General features: G+C 39.7%; 1 protein-coding gene across 3 annotated transcripts in view; it reads right to left on the minus strand.

The window, feature by feature from the left end:
• The window catches only part of grb10b (growth factor receptor-bound protein 10b), a 77,199-nt gene that overhangs the window by 39,265 nt on the left and 16,187 nt on the right, over positions 1 to 21,747 (minus strand). For 2 of the 3 annotated variants that reach the window (XM_042489627.1, XM_042489625.1), the window contains exons 2-5: positions 20,608 to 20,729; positions 10,020 to 10,116; positions 3,338 to 3,632; positions 196 to 340 (exon numbers count right to left, since the gene is read on the minus strand). In XM_042489627.1, coding sequence (XP_042345561.1) covers positions 196 to 340; positions 3,338 to 3,632; positions 10,020 to 10,116; positions 20,608 to 20,658 — 588 coding nt within the window. In that variant the 5' untranslated portion in view covers positions 20,659 to 20,729. The remainder of the gene's footprint in view (positions 1 to 195; positions 341 to 3,337; positions 3,633 to 10,019; positions 10,117 to 20,607; positions 20,730 to 21,747) is intronic. The other variant, XM_042489626.1, reaches the window with a different exon arrangement.

A 21,747-nucleotide genomic window follows, 5' to 3' on the forward strand; every position in this document is an offset into this window, starting at 1 on the left:
GGTAAAGGGTCTGACACGGTCGCCCATATCGTATGGAGACAGTGTTTTGCATCTGATGCAACCACAGCAAATTATAATGTGTAGTAAAATATGAAACCCACAGGAGCCTTGCTGGGAATAATTTACATTTCCTTAATTCCTGAAAAGTTTCTGGAAAGTTTAGGCTATCCAGTGTTTTTGTGGGGTTTGACTTACATATATGCCAGAGGAGGGTTCTCCAGGTGGTAGAGACCCGGGACTAAGGACAGGAGAGCTCGCCGGACTGCAGAGCTCGGGAAAGGGGTTGGGAATGGCCGGGAGAGACGATGTCCTTAGCTGCTGCTCCTCCTCCTGCAGCCTCCTGGACAATCAACAAGGACAGAGGCACAGTCATAAAACATGCTTTCAGTATTTAGCTCATGTTCACCAATAAAAACATTAACTGAAGTCTAAGGTTGTGACCTGAAACAGCCTCCTGAAAAGTGAAACGGGAGAACTTTGAAATGAGAGCCGCTGACACATGTGAAATGTGTGCAGGAGAGAGAGTTGGAATTAATAAAGCATTCCTGTACAGTATCCAGCCTCATGTCTGTTTCCATCTGATCTCACCATAATGAACAGTCTCCCAGCAAGTGGAAATCACAGACCCCCGTAGCGTGCCAGCTAATTTTCTGCAATATTTATCACGCATCAATATTAAATCAAGACTTTAAAGCAGTTTTTAAATTAGGCACATACAGTGTAAGCTTGTGGCCTGGGAGAGGGATGAGGATTTAACATCTGATCATGAACTTTTCAGGATCCAGTCTTTTTTTTATTTATTTATTTATTTTTAAATGGGCAGGTCAGCTTGTGAAATTCTAGCTCAGAGAAATCACTGAAGAAGACTCTTTCTCTTAGTGTCTTTCTCTCTTTCTCTATCACACTGTCTCTCTGTAGAACCCAGTGAGTTCAAAAGGGAACGGGCCTTTTGATGTTGTCCCATCTGAGCTTGAGAACAGGGTTATCCAGAGGTCAACCCTGAATAATAAGAACTTCAGGGCCTGAGTCTCTGTGTGTTTGAGAGAGAGAGAGAGAGCTCATAAGACAGAATACTCCATTACCTGATCATCCCTCCTCTGTTTCTGTCACACACTCCAAATGCGAATAATAGGAGCTGACACCAGCTCTGCTGTGAATGCCTTTGTGTTTGTGTGCACTGTGTGCATGCAGCCATACTTCTGTTGAGGGTATGTGTGAGTGAGAAAACCCACTTTTCAACAGCATACAATAACAGCCTCAAGGAGAATATGGGTTACTACTCCTCAAATTGGGAGAGACATTTGCACTTGGTACTAAAATAAATGAGAAGTTTTCTACCTTTCTCCTTCTGCTGGTGTAGTTTGAGACAAAGAGGGAGTGACAAGGAGGAACGGGTCATTCAAAGGCTACAGATAGGGAGCGGGGAGGAAACGTTATGCCCAATTATCGAGAGGGTGGTGAGGAATGATAGTGTCGAGTGAGGTGCTTCTTTTCCAGTGTTGAGAGAAAGAAAGAACTCTGAATGTGTGTGTGTGTGTGTGTGTGTGTGTGTGTGTGTGTGTGTGTGTGTGTGTGTGCGTGCAAATGTATGAGGCTGGAAGGAGTTGGCTGAAAGTTTAGTGCAAACTTCTGTTGCACTCATGCAGGTATGTATGTGTGCTCAAGTACAACTGACATCTTAATCAGATTTTTTAACTGCTGGTTTATGTGTATTATTGTTATCTGCAAGGGTCTATAATTCATATGGTGCCTAAAGTGTGTTTGATTTCACTGTAAAACACTCAACTGAAGTGCACCTTTTACTGAGGAACCCTTCACTTAAAATTCCCTTCAATCAGGTGTGAAATACATTCAAGAACGGCTGCAGTGAACAACGGTTTTCATTAAAAATGAATCTGCCATTTTTTTTTTGGTTTATTTGTGCGTTTGGTCTGCATTTCAGAAAATTTTGCTAAAGCTCAAGTGACATCAAATTCATCAATTAAATTAAGTGAGGACTGATGGATCATCAAAATAGTCTCAGGTTCATTACATATCTGTTAATTAAGGATTCATTTTGATTAACAGACTATTGATGGCTTTGCATTTTGCAAAAAAAAACTTAAAGAGATACTTTGCTGGCTCAATTAGCTTTGTAGCATATCAATGTGGGCGTAAATTAACTATGGTAAACTTCCTTCCATCTTACCAGCTCCCAAATCTGCTGCTCAGACCACAGATAACAGTTCTGCATTGCCCACCACCACAGACACAAAGTGCATAGGAGCAGATCAAGAGAGAGACCCGCCCCTCTCTCTTGTTCTCTCAAACTTGGACCAACTTCTGATGGTAGGACTAGGCAGTGCTGATCAAACATAAACCAGTATTTGGTTACTGTATTGCCTATTTCTCACCTGAAAAGTCATGAAAAACATCTTTTACTGCACTGTCTGGCTGTAATATGAGAACTTATAAACAGGAAGTAGGTACCACATTGTCTTCTGTACTGTAAAAAACAAAAGCTGAAAGAAACTGAGATCAAATGGTAAAACTATGCATAACTGATAAAATATGGGCCATGATGCTGTTGCTTTGTTGCCTATTTCTCTCCTGACATGTTTTCAGAAACATATTTTAGCTCATAGTTTAACTGTTATTCAAGGGTTTGTTACCAGCCAGGCACCATATTGTTTTTTGCGTCAAACAGCCAAGCCTGCATTATGTCACTCAGCAGTGGGAGCATTAATTGGTCCGGTGTGGCACAGTATACTGTACTGTACTGTACTATTGTGTGTACTATTTCTTTGTACTTAACAGGCAGTCTAGTTTTGGGAAAATGTCTTCTTTCCAGGAGTGAAATACTTATTTAACTGTGGTGGTAGTTGTACTCTTCTGTCATATTACAACTACTTTTTTCTTTCTATTTTTATTATTACCACAAATATTTCTGTTACATTACAAGCAAGTTTAGAGATGGCCCCTGTTGGGACACAAAAAATAATGTCTTGATCAAAAGCACTTTGCCATCCAAAACAAGATTCACAGGCTGATGTATATTCCCTTAAACCTTTGGGCTTAAACTTTCAAACCCTGTTTGTGTCACATTAACATGGTAGCACCTATATGTTTTTCCTTAATGCCAGTTTTTTCATTGTGGGAACTCACTATGCTGTGCTGCTGCAGCCAAAAATATGTTTATATACTTTTTCTTGCATTCAAATTGAGAGCTGTCTGTTGGGACAGCTCCCTCTGGGGTTCAGTTCCCTTTCTGTCCAGTGACTGCCACACAACACATCTAACTATGGGCTGCTGAAGCGGGCAAAGAATTACATCAATATTTGCATGTGTAGACACCCACCTGACAGCGAGGATGTGCATGGGTTGCGACCGTCGTAGACTGGTTTGGGGTGAGTCCGCAGACGAGGAGGAGGAGGAGGGTGGCTCCGGGGAGACGTGGCTTAGCGCGTGTGAGTGTTGACCCTGCCGAGGCTGGTTGTGTTGCGTGTGATGATGGTGGTGTTGGTGTGAGGAAGAGGTCTGTCCATTGTGCAGCAGTGGGGTGGACTCTGTCTGCTGACCACTGCAGGTGGAGTACAGACTCTCCAGAGAGGAGTTCATATCATTCACCAGGGCCTCTAGATCGACATCATCCTCTGGAGGAGACAGATAGACAAAGAACACATTATTGACTGAATTTCATCAGAAACTAGTGGTAAAAAGACAAGACAAGCTTCTGTCAAATGAATGAGAGAGGCAGGTTTCCAAACTGTTGAGGACAAGTGGACACAGAACAGTGGAGCAAAAAAAAAAAAAAAAATAGGAGCTGGAAAGAAAATCAAAACCAAAATGCAATAAAACACAATAAAAGAAAAGTGAAAGTCCTATAAGAATGCGACTTTGGTTTTGAATAGTTGAGGCACATACAAAAAAAAGGAAAGTTAAGTCCCTGGATATTGTTGGGACTTTCCCTCTCTATTTCAGTTTCTCTATCATTTGACTGTGGACGCAATTTAAACCCTTGACCTCACGTTGCACCACCTTAATTCTAAGTAATACTAAAAAAAGGAGAAAAAAAACACTGGCATGCACAAAACACAAGAGCACACACACACAGAGACACACTGGTAACCAGTTTTGCAAGAGTGCTCAATCAGCAAGGCTATCTTGACTGCGTACATTGGGCTGCTGCGTGAGCCAAATCTCCAGGGATAACAGGCACAAGCACAAACCTGCCTGTAACACTTTTCAACTCTTACCACTGGGGTTCACAGCGGAGGCATCGCACTGGCAGCATCTGCTCTAACTTCACCACATCTATCAAGTATTCTGCTTTTAAAAGGTCTTTAAAAGCAGGATGAGGAATCCTCTTCAGAGAGGGGATCTATCCTCAAAGCCCGTGTGAAAACCTCCAGGCACATTTAAATTCATGAAGAGAATTTTTCAACTCCACTCCAGGAGCGTGTTGTATCGAAGTTTGCAGGGAGCTCAATTGAAGGGAAGCTCCCTCTCCCTTTAATTGCTTCATACTGTGAAAATTTTATCATTTGGGTAAACTGGGCACATAACTTTGCTCTTTCTCAATCACAATCTGCAGTAGTGACTCATCTTATGATTAATAATTCTTCGTTATGAAAAGGAGATCTACCTCATGAATTCATCATCAAATCTCTGTAGACTGAGCTGCAGTACACAAACACACCACGAGGGGGAGACAAGCTCTAATTGTACGGCCAAGTGACTCTCAAGTGTGTGGGTTCATGTGCAAGAACCCACACAGCTACAAGGACACTATATCACACTTAAAAAACATTTATTATTATGAAACCCAATAAGGGAAGACATTTTTGATCAGTAATGACATTGCTACTTATACTAAAGTTTAGACAACTATCTGATCAGATACAGTGTTAATGTACATTTTTATGTGAAGCTTTAATGTCATCACTGTCTGTCCTTTGTTTTTAATTTGATTGTTGTTTGTCAAAGGGGTAGATTTAGGCTAACATTTTGCGTCCTAAGCAAATACAAAAACTTTAACCGCAGTCAGTTATTTATAAAAAAAAAAAAAAAAAAAAAGCTTTGCAAATGAGTACATGAATGACAGATATCAAGCACCATATCATAACTGTCATCACACAGTCCTGCTGTCATGGCTTAAAACGCTCCCTGTGCTGCATGAGTCATGTAACTTCCCTGCAGCTCAGGGCGCAGGACAGCTGACAGCTGGATCATGCGAGGTGGTGCGAGGGTCATGCCACTCTAAAGCAGCTAAAAGTCCCACAGCTCAGCGGAAAGCTGACGTTGGAAAACAGCAATTTGATTGATGTAAAAACTTAAAAGAGCTGGCTTCAAAGTGAGCCCCTGAGCCTGGCGAGGAATCGGTTTCCTATGAAAAAAATGTTCTAGAATGAACAACAACAACAGGAGCCACAGGTTAGCAGGCTAGTAAACATTCCCATCTCTGCACGCAGCAGCATAGCTTTGTGTCCACGAGTGATGCTAAAAGCTCCCTGCTGAAAATGTGGCCTTTGTGGAGCTTTTCCTGAAAACGTGTCAGGTAGCTGTATTACAGGTGCCCGTGAATCACTGGTGGTTAATCTGCAGGTATTAATAGTGACAGGTAAGCTGGAGCAGCTACTTATAGATAGCCTGGAGAGCTAAAGAGCTATATACCACAGGACACAGGGTTCACATGAGGTCATACACAAGGCTAAGGACAGGACAGGACACCTGTAACACAGAGCAACATTACCTGCATTCAGCAGCAGTGGTAACAAAAACATGTCAGAAATGTTTGGGTTTTTTTTTTAAAACCCTTTTCTAGAACAACAAAATCAAATACTTAACAAATGCTATGAGGAAAAACCAGAAACTACATCAAAAGTGAGCAAAATTCTAAAATAGTACTTTTACCCAAACACATCATCTGCTCATCATCCGTTATCCCACTAGGTGAGACATGCACCCTCGAGCTACTGAGAGAAAATAAGTTTCCTCACAAATATGACCTAGTTTGGCCTCTGGAAGGGGATTGGCAGAGCTGTTTGCGCACAAAGAAACACAACCCTTAAACTCAGGCACAGATGTAGGATGTTTACGTCATTATCAGTCGATACAATCCCAATCACTTGTGCATGTCACAATCGAGCAAACAAAGGTATGCGTCATGCACCCAGGTGTAAGGCTGACAGATTGATGACACAGACAGCATGCAGGCAGGCAGGCAGGCAGGCACGCACACACGTACGCACGCACGCACGCACGCACGCACACACACACACACACACACACACAAGATATAAACTAATGAAAATTTAGAGCAGGGAGCAAACTATGGTAGTTCATTCTGACATGAAGGACATAAAACACAAGTTATGCCAGATAATTAGCCATTTATAGATGTCATGGCACACCTGGCCTTACAATATGACTGCATTAATTCAATCTTTTCAAAAACTGCACACAAAGCTACAGATGGTAGAAGAGCTAGAAAATAAACACCTTAGCACAAACACCCTTAAGAAATCCTAAATTCTAACCTTTTTAAACCCGAAGCAACATCGCATTTCTTGTGCTGAATTGCCAGATGGTTTTCACAAGTATTTAAACTTTTGAACGCCAAGAAAATTGGTGGGATTTCTTTCCATAACATGGGAAAAAGGCAATAAGCAACTCGGTAATAAAAGTTTCACAAAATGCAAAAAATTAGATCAAGAAATAAAAAACTAGGGAAAAAAGAAAAACACTGGGGGTGAGCTATATTTGTAATGATCACAATAAAATATTTTAAACACTTTTTCCAGGTCATTTCCTCATTGTTCTTTTTTAAACTTTTTACTAATTTTAGGGTTATTTTCAACTTTTCACTAATTTCTTGCTCATTTTCAGGTTATTTCTCCTGTAATTTCTCATTGCCTTCCTCCCATGTTTTGAGAGAAATCAAGCCAAATCACTCAGGTTTCAAAGGGTTAAGATGTGTGATTATCCTGCATGTTGATCCACGTGGTTTAATTCTTGGTTGATACTGTGCTTAGCTAAGTTAGGGATAAGCTAGGGCTATAACAAACTTACAAGTGATTAATGTGACAATTATTTTCTTGAGTAATTGATTAATCTCTTATAAATTGCCTGTGGAAAATACACATCATGACATCATTATATAGTTTGTTCTGTCTGATAAATGATCCAAAACCTTCTGTTAATTCAGTTTACATACGACATAGAAAACCCATCAATCCTCCACTGAGATGTTAGAACTAGCAAATGTTTGGCATTTTTCCTTGTCCTTGAGTGCCCATATATTATTCTGTTAATCTGTACAGCTCTTAACTGTACTATACACAACACATTTTTCAAATATAATGGCTGTTCACCAAATTTTAACAATAGGTAATACACAAACTACATGAGTGCTTTATCTGTGGTTTAACATGTATAAGTGAAGACATTTGTTTTATCATCAGTCCTCCTCTATCCATTCTGTCCAGATATAAACTTGCTGTGGAAGTCAGCACCAAATCTAAAACTTTGATGGGTCACAGGATACAACTGATATTACTGTTCTCATTTCCCCCATGCTTTAAGTTCATTTACTCCCCTTCTCCTCTGACATGTTTGGCCCCCTCCCTGCCACCTCTTGAACCTATAAGCGGTTAAATTAGGGGTGAATAGGAATAGCCCCAGCTTCCTCTATTGTCTGAGCCACACTAAACACTCACTCCATTCATTCCTGGACCTAGAAAGTTACAGGCAACCAAAAAAAGAGGAGTGCAAATGTCACGACCTCATCACCCCACACAAATGAATACACATATCATCATTAGTGTGTCTGCTGCAGTGTGGAACAGGATGTAACTGCCTCGCCTGGGTCGTACATTCTGGCCAATGAAATTACTAAATAAGCATTACACAGTCACATTTAAGATGATTTCATCTCGCTGTTGTTGGCTTTACACTGAACTCATGACTGAGTATGCTGGCATCTAAAATGCTCACTTATGTCATAACTGAAGTTCAAGACGGGGACCACATCTACTACCTACTCCCATTATCCCTTCTCTCTCGTCTCTATCCATCTCATTCTCCAGAACAGACCCTCATCCAGAGGTCATTTATCCCCAGGGCACATGAAGTCCCAGAACCAGGAGCAAAAAGATCACAGGTTCTTCACCGCCTGCTGTCTTCCTTATACTGGATAATTCAATCAAAATATCTCCTTTCTCGTCCAGGAGTGATTTTCTTGGATGCTGTCTTACTTCAAATATGTTTTACTAACAGAGAAAAGTTGGTAGTTTTTTGACAAAAATCTTAAAGCAAGGTCCATTTACTGTCTTTTTCTGGAGCTTTCAGGTACGTCATGGTCGTTATTGACACTATTTGAATTGACTTTTGTTTCATATTTGTTTGGCTCAGGCATCAGACCATTGGTGTAAGGTCTGAAACAGAAAGGCATGCAAACTGTTGGCTCTGGTGGATCTACTCACTGAACTTTACTTTAAAGGTATGATGAGTAGTCCTGGGCAATATATTGACAATACTGATATGGTGACACAAAACTATTTATCATCTTAGGTTTTAGATATCATATCTTATCCTAAGAGTTTTCTTTTTCTATGTTTAAGGGCTGTATTAAAGTGATGTAATTTTCTGAACTTACCAGACTCTAATATTTGCTTTTACCCACTTAGTCATTATATCCGCACTACTCATATTTTTTTTTTTTAAACTCTCTTGTGTACATTTTTTTGAAAGTACCAACAAGCAACCAAGCTTCTCATTCCAAACATATGAAATAATGGCAGGTCGTGTTCCAACAAAGCCGTACTGTTCCCTACAAAACTAATAAGTTTATGGCTGTTCCAGCTTAATGGCAAGCACAGCAAGTAGCTGGTGGCTCTATTGCAGCCTTTTAAGAATGAAAAAGTAGGTTTACTGGAAAACATGTTTAATGGCGTCAGCAAGGATTATAGTCCTAATAATAACACCAAAAGCAGTGGAGCTAAATTCAAAATCTCCTCACAAATTAAACAGACTTTAGGGAGCAGACATAATGAAGCTTGTGAGGCATTCTAAAATGGTAAAAGTATTCAAAAGTGGCAACTAAATTGTCACCCATTACTTGGGGAATTAAAAAAAAAAAGATTGAGACAGGGAAGGAGGAGATCTGACAAAAATCTAAATGGTCTGCAGAACCAGTGCTCATAAATCAGGCTCCCAACACACGTCTGGCATAATCTACTGTTAAAAAAAAACTGGGTATCCATCCAAAATATCATTATTCAGACAGTGTAAGCAAAAAAATGTTCTTTGGTTAAAGTCATCTCTGTTTGTCTGCCTCTCCAGTCCTCCTGAGTTCCCTCCATCCTGGCTGATCCTGAAAAATGACAATGTAATTTCTGCTCCATTTATTTCCCATGCCAGGGCCAAGCGTTCTAATTCAATCGTTGAGTCCTCGCAGACTCCCCGCCCTTACCTCCCATGCTGAGCCAATATTGTGCTTAAATCTCATGCTCCGATTGTCATGGTTGAACCCTGTATGGCACAATTAGATAGACGGCGTAATTATAATGGCACCCTGTGTCCATGCAGATCACCCTTTGAACTGCTGAAATGTTTACAGCGGAAGAGACCCAAATATATATTATCCCCCTCGACCCACCCCTGGCCCCGTGCAGGATAATGAGCATCAAGCCGCTCTCCACACTGTACTGAGACGAGGGACACACACACGCACGAACCTATAGTACATAGTACCAGATTTCCCAGGTAGTTTCTATGACCTTTTTCTTTTCTCTTATGTAGGAAAACAAATAGATCACAAACAGCAAGCTTCTGTTACACCAAGTCAATGTACAAGTCCCAGTAGTATCATATGACATGTCCCACTAATATGTCAAATCATATGTAATTTGATGTCAGAGCATAACCAAGAATGCTTTTCTGTGTCATACAACACCAGTGTAACTCGACTGGTTTAGTGGGCAAGCATCAGCACACACACACAAGCACACACACATTTCCATTGGTGGTGGTGGACCAACCTTGATGGTTAGGAGAACTCCGATTGGCTGACTGCTGGAAGCTCGGACCAATGAGGTCAGCCTGTCTGTGATTGGAGGACCGGTCAATATTGTCCTGCTGTGGGAGAAAAGAAGCAGAAAATAAATGAGCATGTTGCTGCCCCACGGAGAACTCTGTTACATTTAACCAACATTGTTTGATGTGTACAGACAGTCCATGAAGTCCAATGGCATTTTAAAATGGTTCAGAGTTCCTAGACATGGCCTCTCACAAAGTAAACCCACAAACATTGCTCCATTTTAAAAATATGATACGATTTAAAACTATTAGTAGCAGAGGTATAGAAACTTTGGGATTTCTCTGCATGTGAAATCACAATGTTACATTATTTTTCTCTTATTCAAATAAATGAGATTATTTTATTCCAACTAGCTGGCATACATTTAGGGAGACACAAAATTTTTTGAGAAAATGTAGAAGAAACATACATGATGGTAAACAAATTGTCATGCATCGACACATTAGAGCTATGTTACATTGACAGCTGCAAAAATAAAAAATAAAAGATTTGCTGTTATGTTACATTAATGTTAACCATATCTACAGAAATAACTAAAACACTTAATCTTGTTACACATTACAAAATTATGTGACTTTTAGTGAAACTTTTAACTTTCCATGCCTGGAAAAAGAAATTGTGAAATTCCATGACTTTTCCTGGTTTTCCATGAATGTGGGAACCCTGATGATTACATACAGAAACAGAGAATATCTGCACTTGCTATTATGTTTTTAATGCCATTATCTTAAGCGATTGACAATAAATCTGTATCAAAACAAAAAGTAATTATTATTTATTATGTTTAGGATTGTCATGGTAGCATGCGCAGACTGTATCTTGACATCTGTAGAAACTGATATAAGCTGAAAATGTAAGATAAAATGTGATCACATGAACCAACGACCCCATTTTGGGTTCTCCATAATTATCTCTAAAAGGAAGAAGCCATTTTTTAATTACATATTATCTTGTTATCTTGACAAATCTGCCTTTTCTTTTCTCGAGTATTGACATAAATTACCCCATTATCACAAGAAAAGAAGCCTTTTTATTTTGAGATAACAAAATAATAAACTCGTGATATAATGCTATTAAAGAAATGACTGAGAGCACGGCTGTTCTCTTTGTTCTCTGTTCTGTCGTGAGGTACATACAACAGTTTTTTTAAGAGAAAAATGCTGTTATGCAGAGATCATAGACCCAGGCCTCCTGATGAGTGCTCACAAATTCAAGCATGTATTTCAAACACAGACTAGTAAAAAAAAAAAAAAAAGTACTTAGAGCTGCTGTGGTCATAGCAATTGTACAAGTGTACAAGGAAGAAGGGGACACAGTAGTTTGCCCACAATATTTGCTGAGTTTCAGAACCACGTTAAATATTGGCTTTCTAAAGGTAGTATGGCATGCTGGATCCAAAATTCAAAGTGAGGGGTGGACACATGCTGTTTATCAGTACATAACTTAACATTTTATTTAATTTCACTCTTCTGACATTTTTCCTGTTAGAAGCTAACGCTACAAGTACATTTAAATATACAATTTAGGCTGCACAAATGAAAAAAATGTGGTATTGCAATTATTCTAATGGACACTGCAATATACTTCACAATTTTAGACCCATTTCATTTTCAATGAAAAATATATGAAATGATGATGATGTCTGCACTAAACAAGCACGTTACCTCACATCTGGAATATTTTTTGAGGGTCAGAGCATTTCTTAGGCATCTCAGTGCTTCCTTTAAATGTTATGTTGTAATACATTTCACCTTTGTCAAAAAATTGCCGCTCCAATGATTTTGGATATTAAATTCAGCTTTATTGCGATTTTGATAAAATTTGGATTAATTGCGCAGCTCTATATACAACAAGTTCAAAAGAGTTGGAACTAAGATGTCATGTCTACGCCGCTACATCTTACAAACAGTGTGTGAATATGGCCAGGTGTGTATCAGAGCACAGAGGACCAGCATTTTCAGATAACATTTAATGTCCTGGTTTGACCTTTCTTTGTCAAACTGCTCAATAATTATAAATTCAACACTAAAAAGTTTCTAAACACATCTGATTGAGAAGTGGGAACAGCACACGCTGGGGTGGACTAGTGTGTACTCAGCGTCTTGTCCACAGCAGACCTCCTCCAACACCGTAACAAACGCGGTTGCTTGTTCCAGTTAATTTTCAGCAGTAACAGACAATGCAATTTTTTTTTCTAGGATAGATGTTATTCCACCCATTTTTCTATGATAGATGCTTTTTGCCTTGCATTAATTTGAGTTATCTTTGCTGCCTCCGGAGCCTCCAAGTTACACCAATTACATGATGATGGTCCTGGTACCCTTCATGTAATTCTTTTGACTCAAAATCAAATCCATTTCCTGGACAGTGTCTTTTTGTTCATTTTTTAACTGAATGGTGTTTTCCTGCCACAGGAGAACAAAGTTCATCACTGCAACAACTAGGCTTTCTTTACACACTGCCTTGCTTCCCTTGTCTCAGTGTAACACACACACACACACACACACACACACAAACACACACACACACAAACACACAGAAATCTTGTAATATTCCCGTTGGCAAAATTTTTTATCCATAACAAACCAAAAGAATTGTAAGTAGCAGCTACTTTTAGCTGAATTTGAAAGGTTTTAGATACATTTTACAGCGTTGTGTCTCCTTGCACCAGACAGCTTAAAGACATTCCTGAACAAGCCACTTTCAATGTAAAGCCAAAATTTGTCTACAGACATAATTTCCCAAGTTTTCAAATTAAAACACTTCAAAATTCTACGGAAGCTATTTAAATTTAAAGAAACTTTACTAACAAGACTTAATGAGCAGTTCGAAGACAATGACTCACTGTGAGCATAAAGCTTGAAGTACAATTCCACCCTGATGACTCCATTCTTCAAAATAAAGGCTCGACTAAATACTATGGAAATATATAATCATTAGTGTTTCTCCCTGACGCCTATACTGGTGCCTACATTCGGACTGAACTGGATGTAACTGGAAGTTCAACGTCAGCATATGGTTCTATTCACCACCACCCCCAAACCCCTCTTCTATACCAACTAACCCAACCGCATCCAATCATTACATTGCATTGCATTGTTCAGTCTTTGTATTGTTTTGTGTTCCAGCCGTCTTGGCTTGGATCGAAAAAGGGATCTCGGAGCATAATTAGACTAACCTGCTTTTGAAATAAAAAAAATCGGGAAATAACCACCGCATCACCCCATTTGTTCCCATGACAGCAAACCTCGTCATCGACATGCACCGTCTGGGGGTCCAGCTACCAGACTGTGACTGATCCCTACCCAGTCACCCAAACAGCACTGGGACGCTGTTTGGTTGGTGGGATGGTACAGCACAGTGTTTGTGTGTGTGTGTGTGTGTGTGTGTGTGTGTGTGTGTGTGTGTGTGTGTGTGTTCAGGACAGGATGGTCATGGTTCAGCTTCATCGAGCAAAAACGTAGGGACTCTTTCACACCATATACTGGTCTTGAATGCTGTCTTGAATGCTGTCTTGAATGCTGTCTTGCATGGCTGTCTGGGAGTAAATGAGTTAACACACACACACACACATACACACACACACACACACACACTAAAGGACTAAAGGACCTTTAAAGCACACCTTGATCTCTTTTGTGGATCTTCCCAACAAAAACCCCCAAACCCAGACAGCCTTTGATGCCTCTAAAGACAATTCACAGAATGTTAACTTGGGGGTTTAATCCTATAAAAAGTGGCCATTTAGCATAATTCTCAGCCGTGCAACTGGATAACTCTGCATTTGGGTTATAGCTTTATTGAAGCCTATACAATAAAGACCACAAAGGGGCAGAGACAATAAGAGCATACAAGCTGACATTTCTTCTTTTTTTGTCTGCTGAAGAAAAAAACACACATGTTCTTGGTCTTTTTTGTTGTTCTTGCATTTTTCCATCTTGCTTCTCAGTGTCTCTCACATTAATTATTTCACGTACAGACACAAAGCATGGGCGTGCGCACGCACACGCGCGCACACACACACACGCGCGCACACACACACACACACACACACACACACACACACACACACACACGTTGCTTAAGTTCTTAGAGAGGGGTCAAAGCAGGTCCAAGGGTAGGCCAAGTTTTGACAAGCAGCATACAAGAGCCCTTTCATATTAATGAAGTTGAAAGGAACTCCAAATAAAAGTCAGGGGGTTGAGGGTTCAGCTTTTTAAAAGGGGTCAGTGGAAGGCTAGAGTCAAGGTTAAGGCACTGCAAGCAGGACAGACACAAAGGTCTGGAGATGGAGCATCAAACAAAAAGTTAAAGACTGAGACGCCTGTCAAAGCTACGAGTTTAGAAGAGGTCAGACTGAGGTTAAATGTTATGACCGGGGATTGAATATGAATCAATACTTGGCTTGCTGAGAGACTTTTGGCTATGTAGGGACAATTGAGAATGGTCTTGTTTCATAAGAACATTTCATTTACATTTAGCTAAAACTAAATGTTCTCAGAAGGCTTTAGAGATGCGGAAATCCAATCCAAACAGTACCCCGACTTGGTCTGGCAGAACTTTTTCGTGCTAACAGCGCTAACCATAGACAGTCCTGTTACAACATACATGAACACTAGACAGCAAGAGGAAATCCCTTCTTACATAATTAACTAGAACGAGTTCAGGAGGTCACACTAATGTCTGCTCCAGTGCTTTGTTTATCTGTTTGTTTTTACAGTAGGAATTTAGCTGCTGTCCCTGACCAGCTGAGCTGCTGACAAGCCGTGCTTTGACACTTATTTACATTAGTTCATTTAGCTTTGTCTGATTTTTTTATAAGCTTTTCTTTTAATTCAAATGAATCTATTAAAGTTGGCATCTTTATATATACGTGCATTTAAACATTGGCTTAATGTATAAAGACATCATCTTAAAATACACATGTACTTAAAAATGGCGTATTTATACATTAAGCTAAGTCTGAAAAGCATTAGCTGGAAACGTCACTTCTGGTTGTGCTATTAAATGGCACTTGAGAGAGCTACAGCGTGCAGACTTTTTTTCATGTTTTTTATTGCTATGCTTTTTGTCCAGCGCCTGTCTTTAACAGTTTTTGGATGTGTGCAACTACTTTGCTTTTAAGGATAACTAGGATAGGAATTACACTCCTTAGTTGTCTAAAGATAAGATGTTTTAACAGTGACTGGGTGAGCCTTACCTGTTTTATGTTAATTTATAGCATAAACATCTTGGGTTTATGATGTGAAACAAAGCCCAAACATTTGTTCTCACCTCATTCGGAGTTTGGTGCATTTTTGATTTTGAATAGGGACCGTTTGTTTAAGTGCCACTGACAAAAATGTCATAAAAGCAAAATTAAGTTTTTATAAATGTTGTGATTTTTCTGCTTTCTTTCTTTTTGTGTGTTTTTTAGGCTTCAAAATAACACTTGGTTGATGTAATTATAATAAACTTGTAGATGTGTTATTAAATTGCACATGATGGAGCTAGAGTGTGCAGACTTTTTCTCATGTTGTTTATTCTGGCTTTCCTCAAGTAGGCTTGAAAGAGGAGTCACGGTCTCAGATGATGTCACATAATTTGGGTACAGCACATGCGCAGTGAAATCTGGTCAGCAGTTGTCAGGCAATCAACACATAAGGCCAGGCAGCTGCAGACCACATCTCACTGTGCATGTGCTGTCCCCCCATTATGTGACATCATCTGAGACCGTGACTTCTCCTCTTTCCACCCTCCTTGGTTATCTTACCAACCCTGCAGCGAGAAATTCAGACATATTTCTGCCTATAAATGCAGTGACAGGTATATAATTATGCTGTGATGATCTGTCCGTGACAGTGAACTGTAAAAACTGGGTGGATATGGTGTATGAAGGAACACTTTTGGTGTTGACTATTAGTCACCCCTTCTAACGCTGAGTTTGTGAAGAAAAGGTTGTTTTTCATACTCCATTGGAATTTTTTTTGACCTCTTGCCTCGTACTTTGATCAGTTAGTTATTTTGTGTTGTTGTGTGACTTTGACGTTTTAAAGGGTTAGTTTCAGTTGTTAACGGTCTTTGTTTTGAGGTCAACAGATAAGTTTCACTATCAGTTCAGATCCCAGTCAAGATGGACTGTCTGTTTTGGAAGTACTGTAGCATACGACTGGATAAATGAGACTTGGATTACACTACATGAGTTGTGTGAAAGTCTGTATGTTTTGATATAGTTTTGCTGTTGTCAAACGAGGACCTCTATGACTTGTATTCATCAAGTTTTTGGATTTTTCGTTCCCTGTGGAGGCATGTCAAACAAAAACCCATAATTTTCTTCACCTTTTCAACTTTACACAGGGTGAAAAATTAATATACAAAAAATAATTTGGGGTGGGTGAAGTATTCCTGAAAGTTATCACTAACTGAATCAAAGCTGAAAATGAGTCACCTTGACCTCAAAACCATGTCCACACTGACACAGGATCGAAAGATCTTCTTACAAATGCTATGAAATACTCACATCGCAAAACAAATACAATGTTCTGGTATCTTGGAATACAGATTATGTTATGGGAAAACACACAATCTTGTTAATGTTTAGCCCCAGATAAAACATTATGACTATCTCAGGCTCTCGCATGGCAAAAGTTATGCTCATGTGCTGAACTCTGCTTGTTTATCCAGTGCTCCAGCTTAGATTTCGGGAAGCTTAATACACTGGAGGGCATACAGGACGTTTATACATGACAATATTATTTTTTGGCATAAAGAGACTCCTTGAGCTCTGTTTACACAGCATTTTACTGTGAAATCCACTGATATTTTACTATACATGAGGGCCCAAGTTATTTTTACATTTATGTAACCTTACAAAGTGTATTATTGGAACTGTAGATTTATGGATTAAGGGTTCTTTAATCAGCTATCAACCTGCCACAAACAATCATCATCAGATTTCCATCGCTCCGCACATACCATCATTTATTCAACGGTCACGACCATACAACAGAAACGAGATTAAAGTGGCGATATAATCCCTCGAGTTTAGCATGAATGTTATCTTCACTTGAATCTGTTTTGAATTGCTGCTGCAGTTTTATCGGGGAAAATCTTCCATAAGCCTGGAATTTCACAGTGAATGGGTTTTCTCATTCAGCAAGTCAAGCAGCAGTCAAGGTACATCTGTTATAGCTGAATGCTTTGCAAACAGACGAGTGAGTGTGTGTCTGTGCGCGCGCACGTGTGTGTGTGTGCATGTGTAAACTAGTGTGTGTACATTATGGTCTGTATACTGTAGCTCCAGCAGCATCCATCCAAACCATTGGCAAAGATGAAAGAGCAGAAGGATCCCTCACTATTCAGATTTTAAAGCCACCTTTAATAATGGGATAGTCCATGTCTGCCAAACAAAAAAAGAGTGAATTTACAACAAAATCATCCAAAATGACAAAAAAAAAATGCTGAGGGCTTTGTGTGTTTGAATGGTAGCTAGAGCAGTGTGAATGCAATAAATACATGTGGTGAGCAAAGCAGATTAACCTCCACATATTTATACTGCTCTATTTTTGGACACTATATAGGATTCACTGTGCCAAAGGGGGTGTTGCCTCAGCTTCAACTGAAGAACGATTCGTGGTGGTTTTGTTTTTGTTGGGTCACTTCCTTAAACTGATCTGTTATTAAACGTATGGCTCATTACAAATTATGCACTGAACAACATATGTGGATTAATCTTTGCAGCTGAAGCAATGAGGCAGAAACACAGACACAATTTACAGACAAGCAACCCTGACACGCACACACGCACGCACGCACGCACGCACGCACGCACACACACACACACACACACACAGTGCCTTGTGTGTATCTTTGGTTTCTGTCTCTCTAAGCTGTGGAGATCTGGGAGACTTGAGCAGGCTGAACTCTCTGTCCTCCAGCTCTGCGGTCAGAGGTCACAGATAAAGCCACAGCCCAGATGACGAGCAGACAACAGGCTAACCTCCGATTAGGCTAATAGTGCTACTGCCCTAATACAAATGTTTGGAAGACCTTTGCACCACGGAGGCTGGTGGGAACAAATCAACCAAACCTAAAACCCTATTGATGTCCAGAGGTCAGGTCCGCCCTTGCTCAATTACAAATCAGATCATCAGAATAAAGCTGCTGTAGAGGCCTTTGTTTGTACTAAATGCTCAAAGTAAAATGGTTTACTTTGTCCTGAATGTAATCCATATACTCTCATACAAGAATATTGTCAGTGAAAGTTCAATGTAACCAATAAAGACTGGATTCGCAGACAAAGGGTGTCTGCATCTTGATCTCACACAGTGATACAATTTGGTTGCACACAGTTTTAAAAGTTTAAAAGACATATTTCTGACTCCGAGACTGAATTTAGGAATTAAGAAGAATATATCCTAAATTTATGCAAACTTTCTGTGTCCAGGATACACAATTCAGCACAACTTGTTATTCTCAAGTCTGGACAATGGCTCCATGGTAACAACAACAATAACAATAGGATGCCACTAACCCTGAATAGCGAAACAAAAACAGGAATAGTGCAAGAGACTGAGTGAGCTTCTTTAGTTAATATCTGCAAGTATGTTTCTATCCATATTCACTATGTCATGTGCTTGGTTTTGTTTTGCTATACTGGGGTTTAATCACTACTTTGAAGCTCACAACTGATTATCTTGATTAGCATGTCATTACATTTGGATGAGGTGAATTTCCTGTATCTTTTTGCATTATTATCAGGTGAGCTACAGTTAATCGCCCCACCCTGGAGCAGAAATACAGCACTGTTTGACAAGTGAAAAACACTTGTGTTTTAAGAAAAACTATTACTTTATAGTTATGTTTTTTAAATAACGCATTTTTCATTCAGATCCACTGAGGTAGCTGTTGAAAACTTGGACTTACTCCCGGAACATGAAATAGGATTTCCACTGCACCAGAAAAATACACTCAGTACAAAAGGTCCTAGTGTACGTGCTTGTGTTTGCATGTGTTTGTTTGTGTTTGAGTGTGAGTGAATGGGCTAACCATAGAATCAGAATGAAAAGAGCAGCCGTTACCTGGGGGTGTGTCATCCAAAAGATGCTTTTGTACCTCTGTTGGACCAACACTCTTTAACAGCCGCTGCCCCTGCAGCTCTTTGTGAATTCAATGTGTTCACAGTGGTGGAATGTTATGACCGTATCAGTGCCTTTCACACACTCTCTCCTGAGTACGGACTAAACTTAACAGGACCAACTATAACCAAAGGCCATTCTTTTATTCCCTTCTACAATTCATACATACCATATATACACTTAAAGCAAGACTTCACCCACAAAATGATCATTTGCATATCAGTTATTAACACCATGATATCTTGAATTCATGAAGAAAATTGAACGAAGAATCGAAAACTGGCGGAAATTCTTGATGAATTGAAGTTATAGGGGTCCACGTTTAACAAGAGGAAAACTATATCAAAGTCTTGTTTATCCCTGTTTCATACTTTTTTCCAAAACACATGCATTTTTGCTAAACTTTACTATCTAAAACACTTCCACACAAGAGTGCGTCTGGGCAAGCGAGTGTCTTTAAACTGTGCATTCCATTTAGCTGAGTTAAAATGCAAATGCTTGCCCAGATGTGCTACTTTCTGTGCTTGAGACTGTTGATGTTGTTTAAAAAAGTACTGAACTTACGACTGAGGTTACTGAGACTTGGCTTTTACTACATGACTTATATAAGAGTTTGCAAACAAATGTTTTCATACGGTTTTGCTGTTGTCAAACGTGCCCCCCATGACATCAATTCATCAAGAATCTTCTCAGATTTTGGACTCTTCGTTCATTGTGGAAGTTTGCAGGACTACCAAAGTTTTCTTCACGAATTCACCATAACACTGACTACATACATTGATACATACATGATTATTTAGTGGGGGAAGTAGTCTTTTAAGAGCATCTACAGGGCTGATGAAGAGAGGCTGGCAAAGGGTTGACTGTTGGCAAGGACCGTAGTGACCTGAATCCACACCCTCACTATTCCTTAGAATAATACCAAAATCTACATTGCCTCAAGTCCCTCTTGAATAGTTTATATTAGTTTTCCATGTAAAACACATAAATAATAAGGTGCCTGGTTTGTACAGGAAAGAGTTCGGATTTCATAATCTCATCCAGCTAAAATTTCCTAGAAGTCTCATTTATGAATTATGTTAGTCATGCATTCCCTGTAAGAAAACAAGCCCAATGCTGTGACTGGATCCAACATCATTTCATGAGGACACTGGCACATTTCTACTTTAGAAGTATCAGAATTCCTATTTAATAATGTTATTTTGGGTTAGGGATCTCAAACAGACATCCAGTGACACCAACTCTGTAGAATACCTTCTACTGACATCACAGTCTCGATTTGCACACTAAGTCTTGGCTGTTTCATTTCTAGTCTACAATGGCAACATTTCATTTCTACAAATACCAGGTGACCTGTTAGTCTAATTCTGCTTTCAGATAAGATTTCAGCTAATCAAAAAAATTGCCATCTACCTGATAATTTGGATGATGCAGGAAATAATCCGGACATCCGGCCACAGCCATGTTTTGTGTGTCTCGGCTCTTCTGGACAATTTGCTCGGCTGGATCAGTTTTGATGCAAGATGGAGCAGAACCTGCGGAGGAAGAAGAGCAAACAAATGGAGGTTAGGGGGAGGGTGGGAAGGCCCAAGAGAGGAAGGATGAAGGAAGGAGAGGAGGATGACAGAGGGAAAGGAAGATGGAGGTTCTGAGTAGACAGATATAGCACAGAGCACTTCTTAACCCACATAGACCCACAGTAAACAACATCAACAAGCAACAAGGGAGGAACAGTTGTTGGTTATAGGTGTGAAGCAAAATAACTGCATCTTATTCAAAATCTATATTAGTGCTGATGTACCTCCTGTTGTACCAAAATTGTGATTTGTAACAGACTCCACATCTGAAAAACAAAGCTCTGTACTATGATAATATAATCATAATTATTTTATAAATGGACCAAAGAAAATTAACCTCTCGGTCACTGGATTTGCACCAGTTGAATTCAGGGGAAAGTGCATGAATCGGAGCCAAGACAAACTGTAATGGATTATATCTGGATGATAAAAGAGCTGATTTAACTTTGCACTGTTGCAAGTTTGCTCTAAAGAAGTTGTACATCTTATGCAAGTCTCTAGTATGGAGCCAGAAGACTCTAAAAATGAGATCCTTCCGTGTAGGTGTTGTCATTTAGAGTTCTCTGAATTATTTACCATTCTGACAATGACCCAACCATCAGTCTCACCATAGTTCACCATGCTCCGACTGGTGCGGCCTTTGTAAATGAACAAAGCTGTGATAAAAGTTGCTACTCGGGGGGCTTTAAAGGTGTTCTTCTGCTCTATGAAGCCTCCCTCCCAGCCATCCTTGGGTCAAAACAACCACAAATTCAACAACATGGACTTTAGTCTATTTGAACTTCTTAAAGTGGGTATCCTATTAACCTCTTGGCACTGCTGCCGCTGAATAAACACCTGTAAACACTGACCCAAAAATACCCCGCAGGCACCTCTCCAGATCTTAAGTTAGACCCCCGGGTATATTTGGAGCCAAGTAGCTCAGGCTCATAACTATGATGGTCTTTTATGCAGCAGTTCATGACCCCGTGTTGGT

The sequence above is a fragment of the Plectropomus leopardus genome, chromosome 7, assembly GCF_008729295.1.
Source record: "Plectropomus leopardus isolate mb chromosome 7, YSFRI_Pleo_2.0, whole genome shotgun sequence".
NCBI lineage: Eukaryota > Metazoa > Chordata > Actinopteri > Perciformes > Serranidae > Plectropomus > Plectropomus leopardus.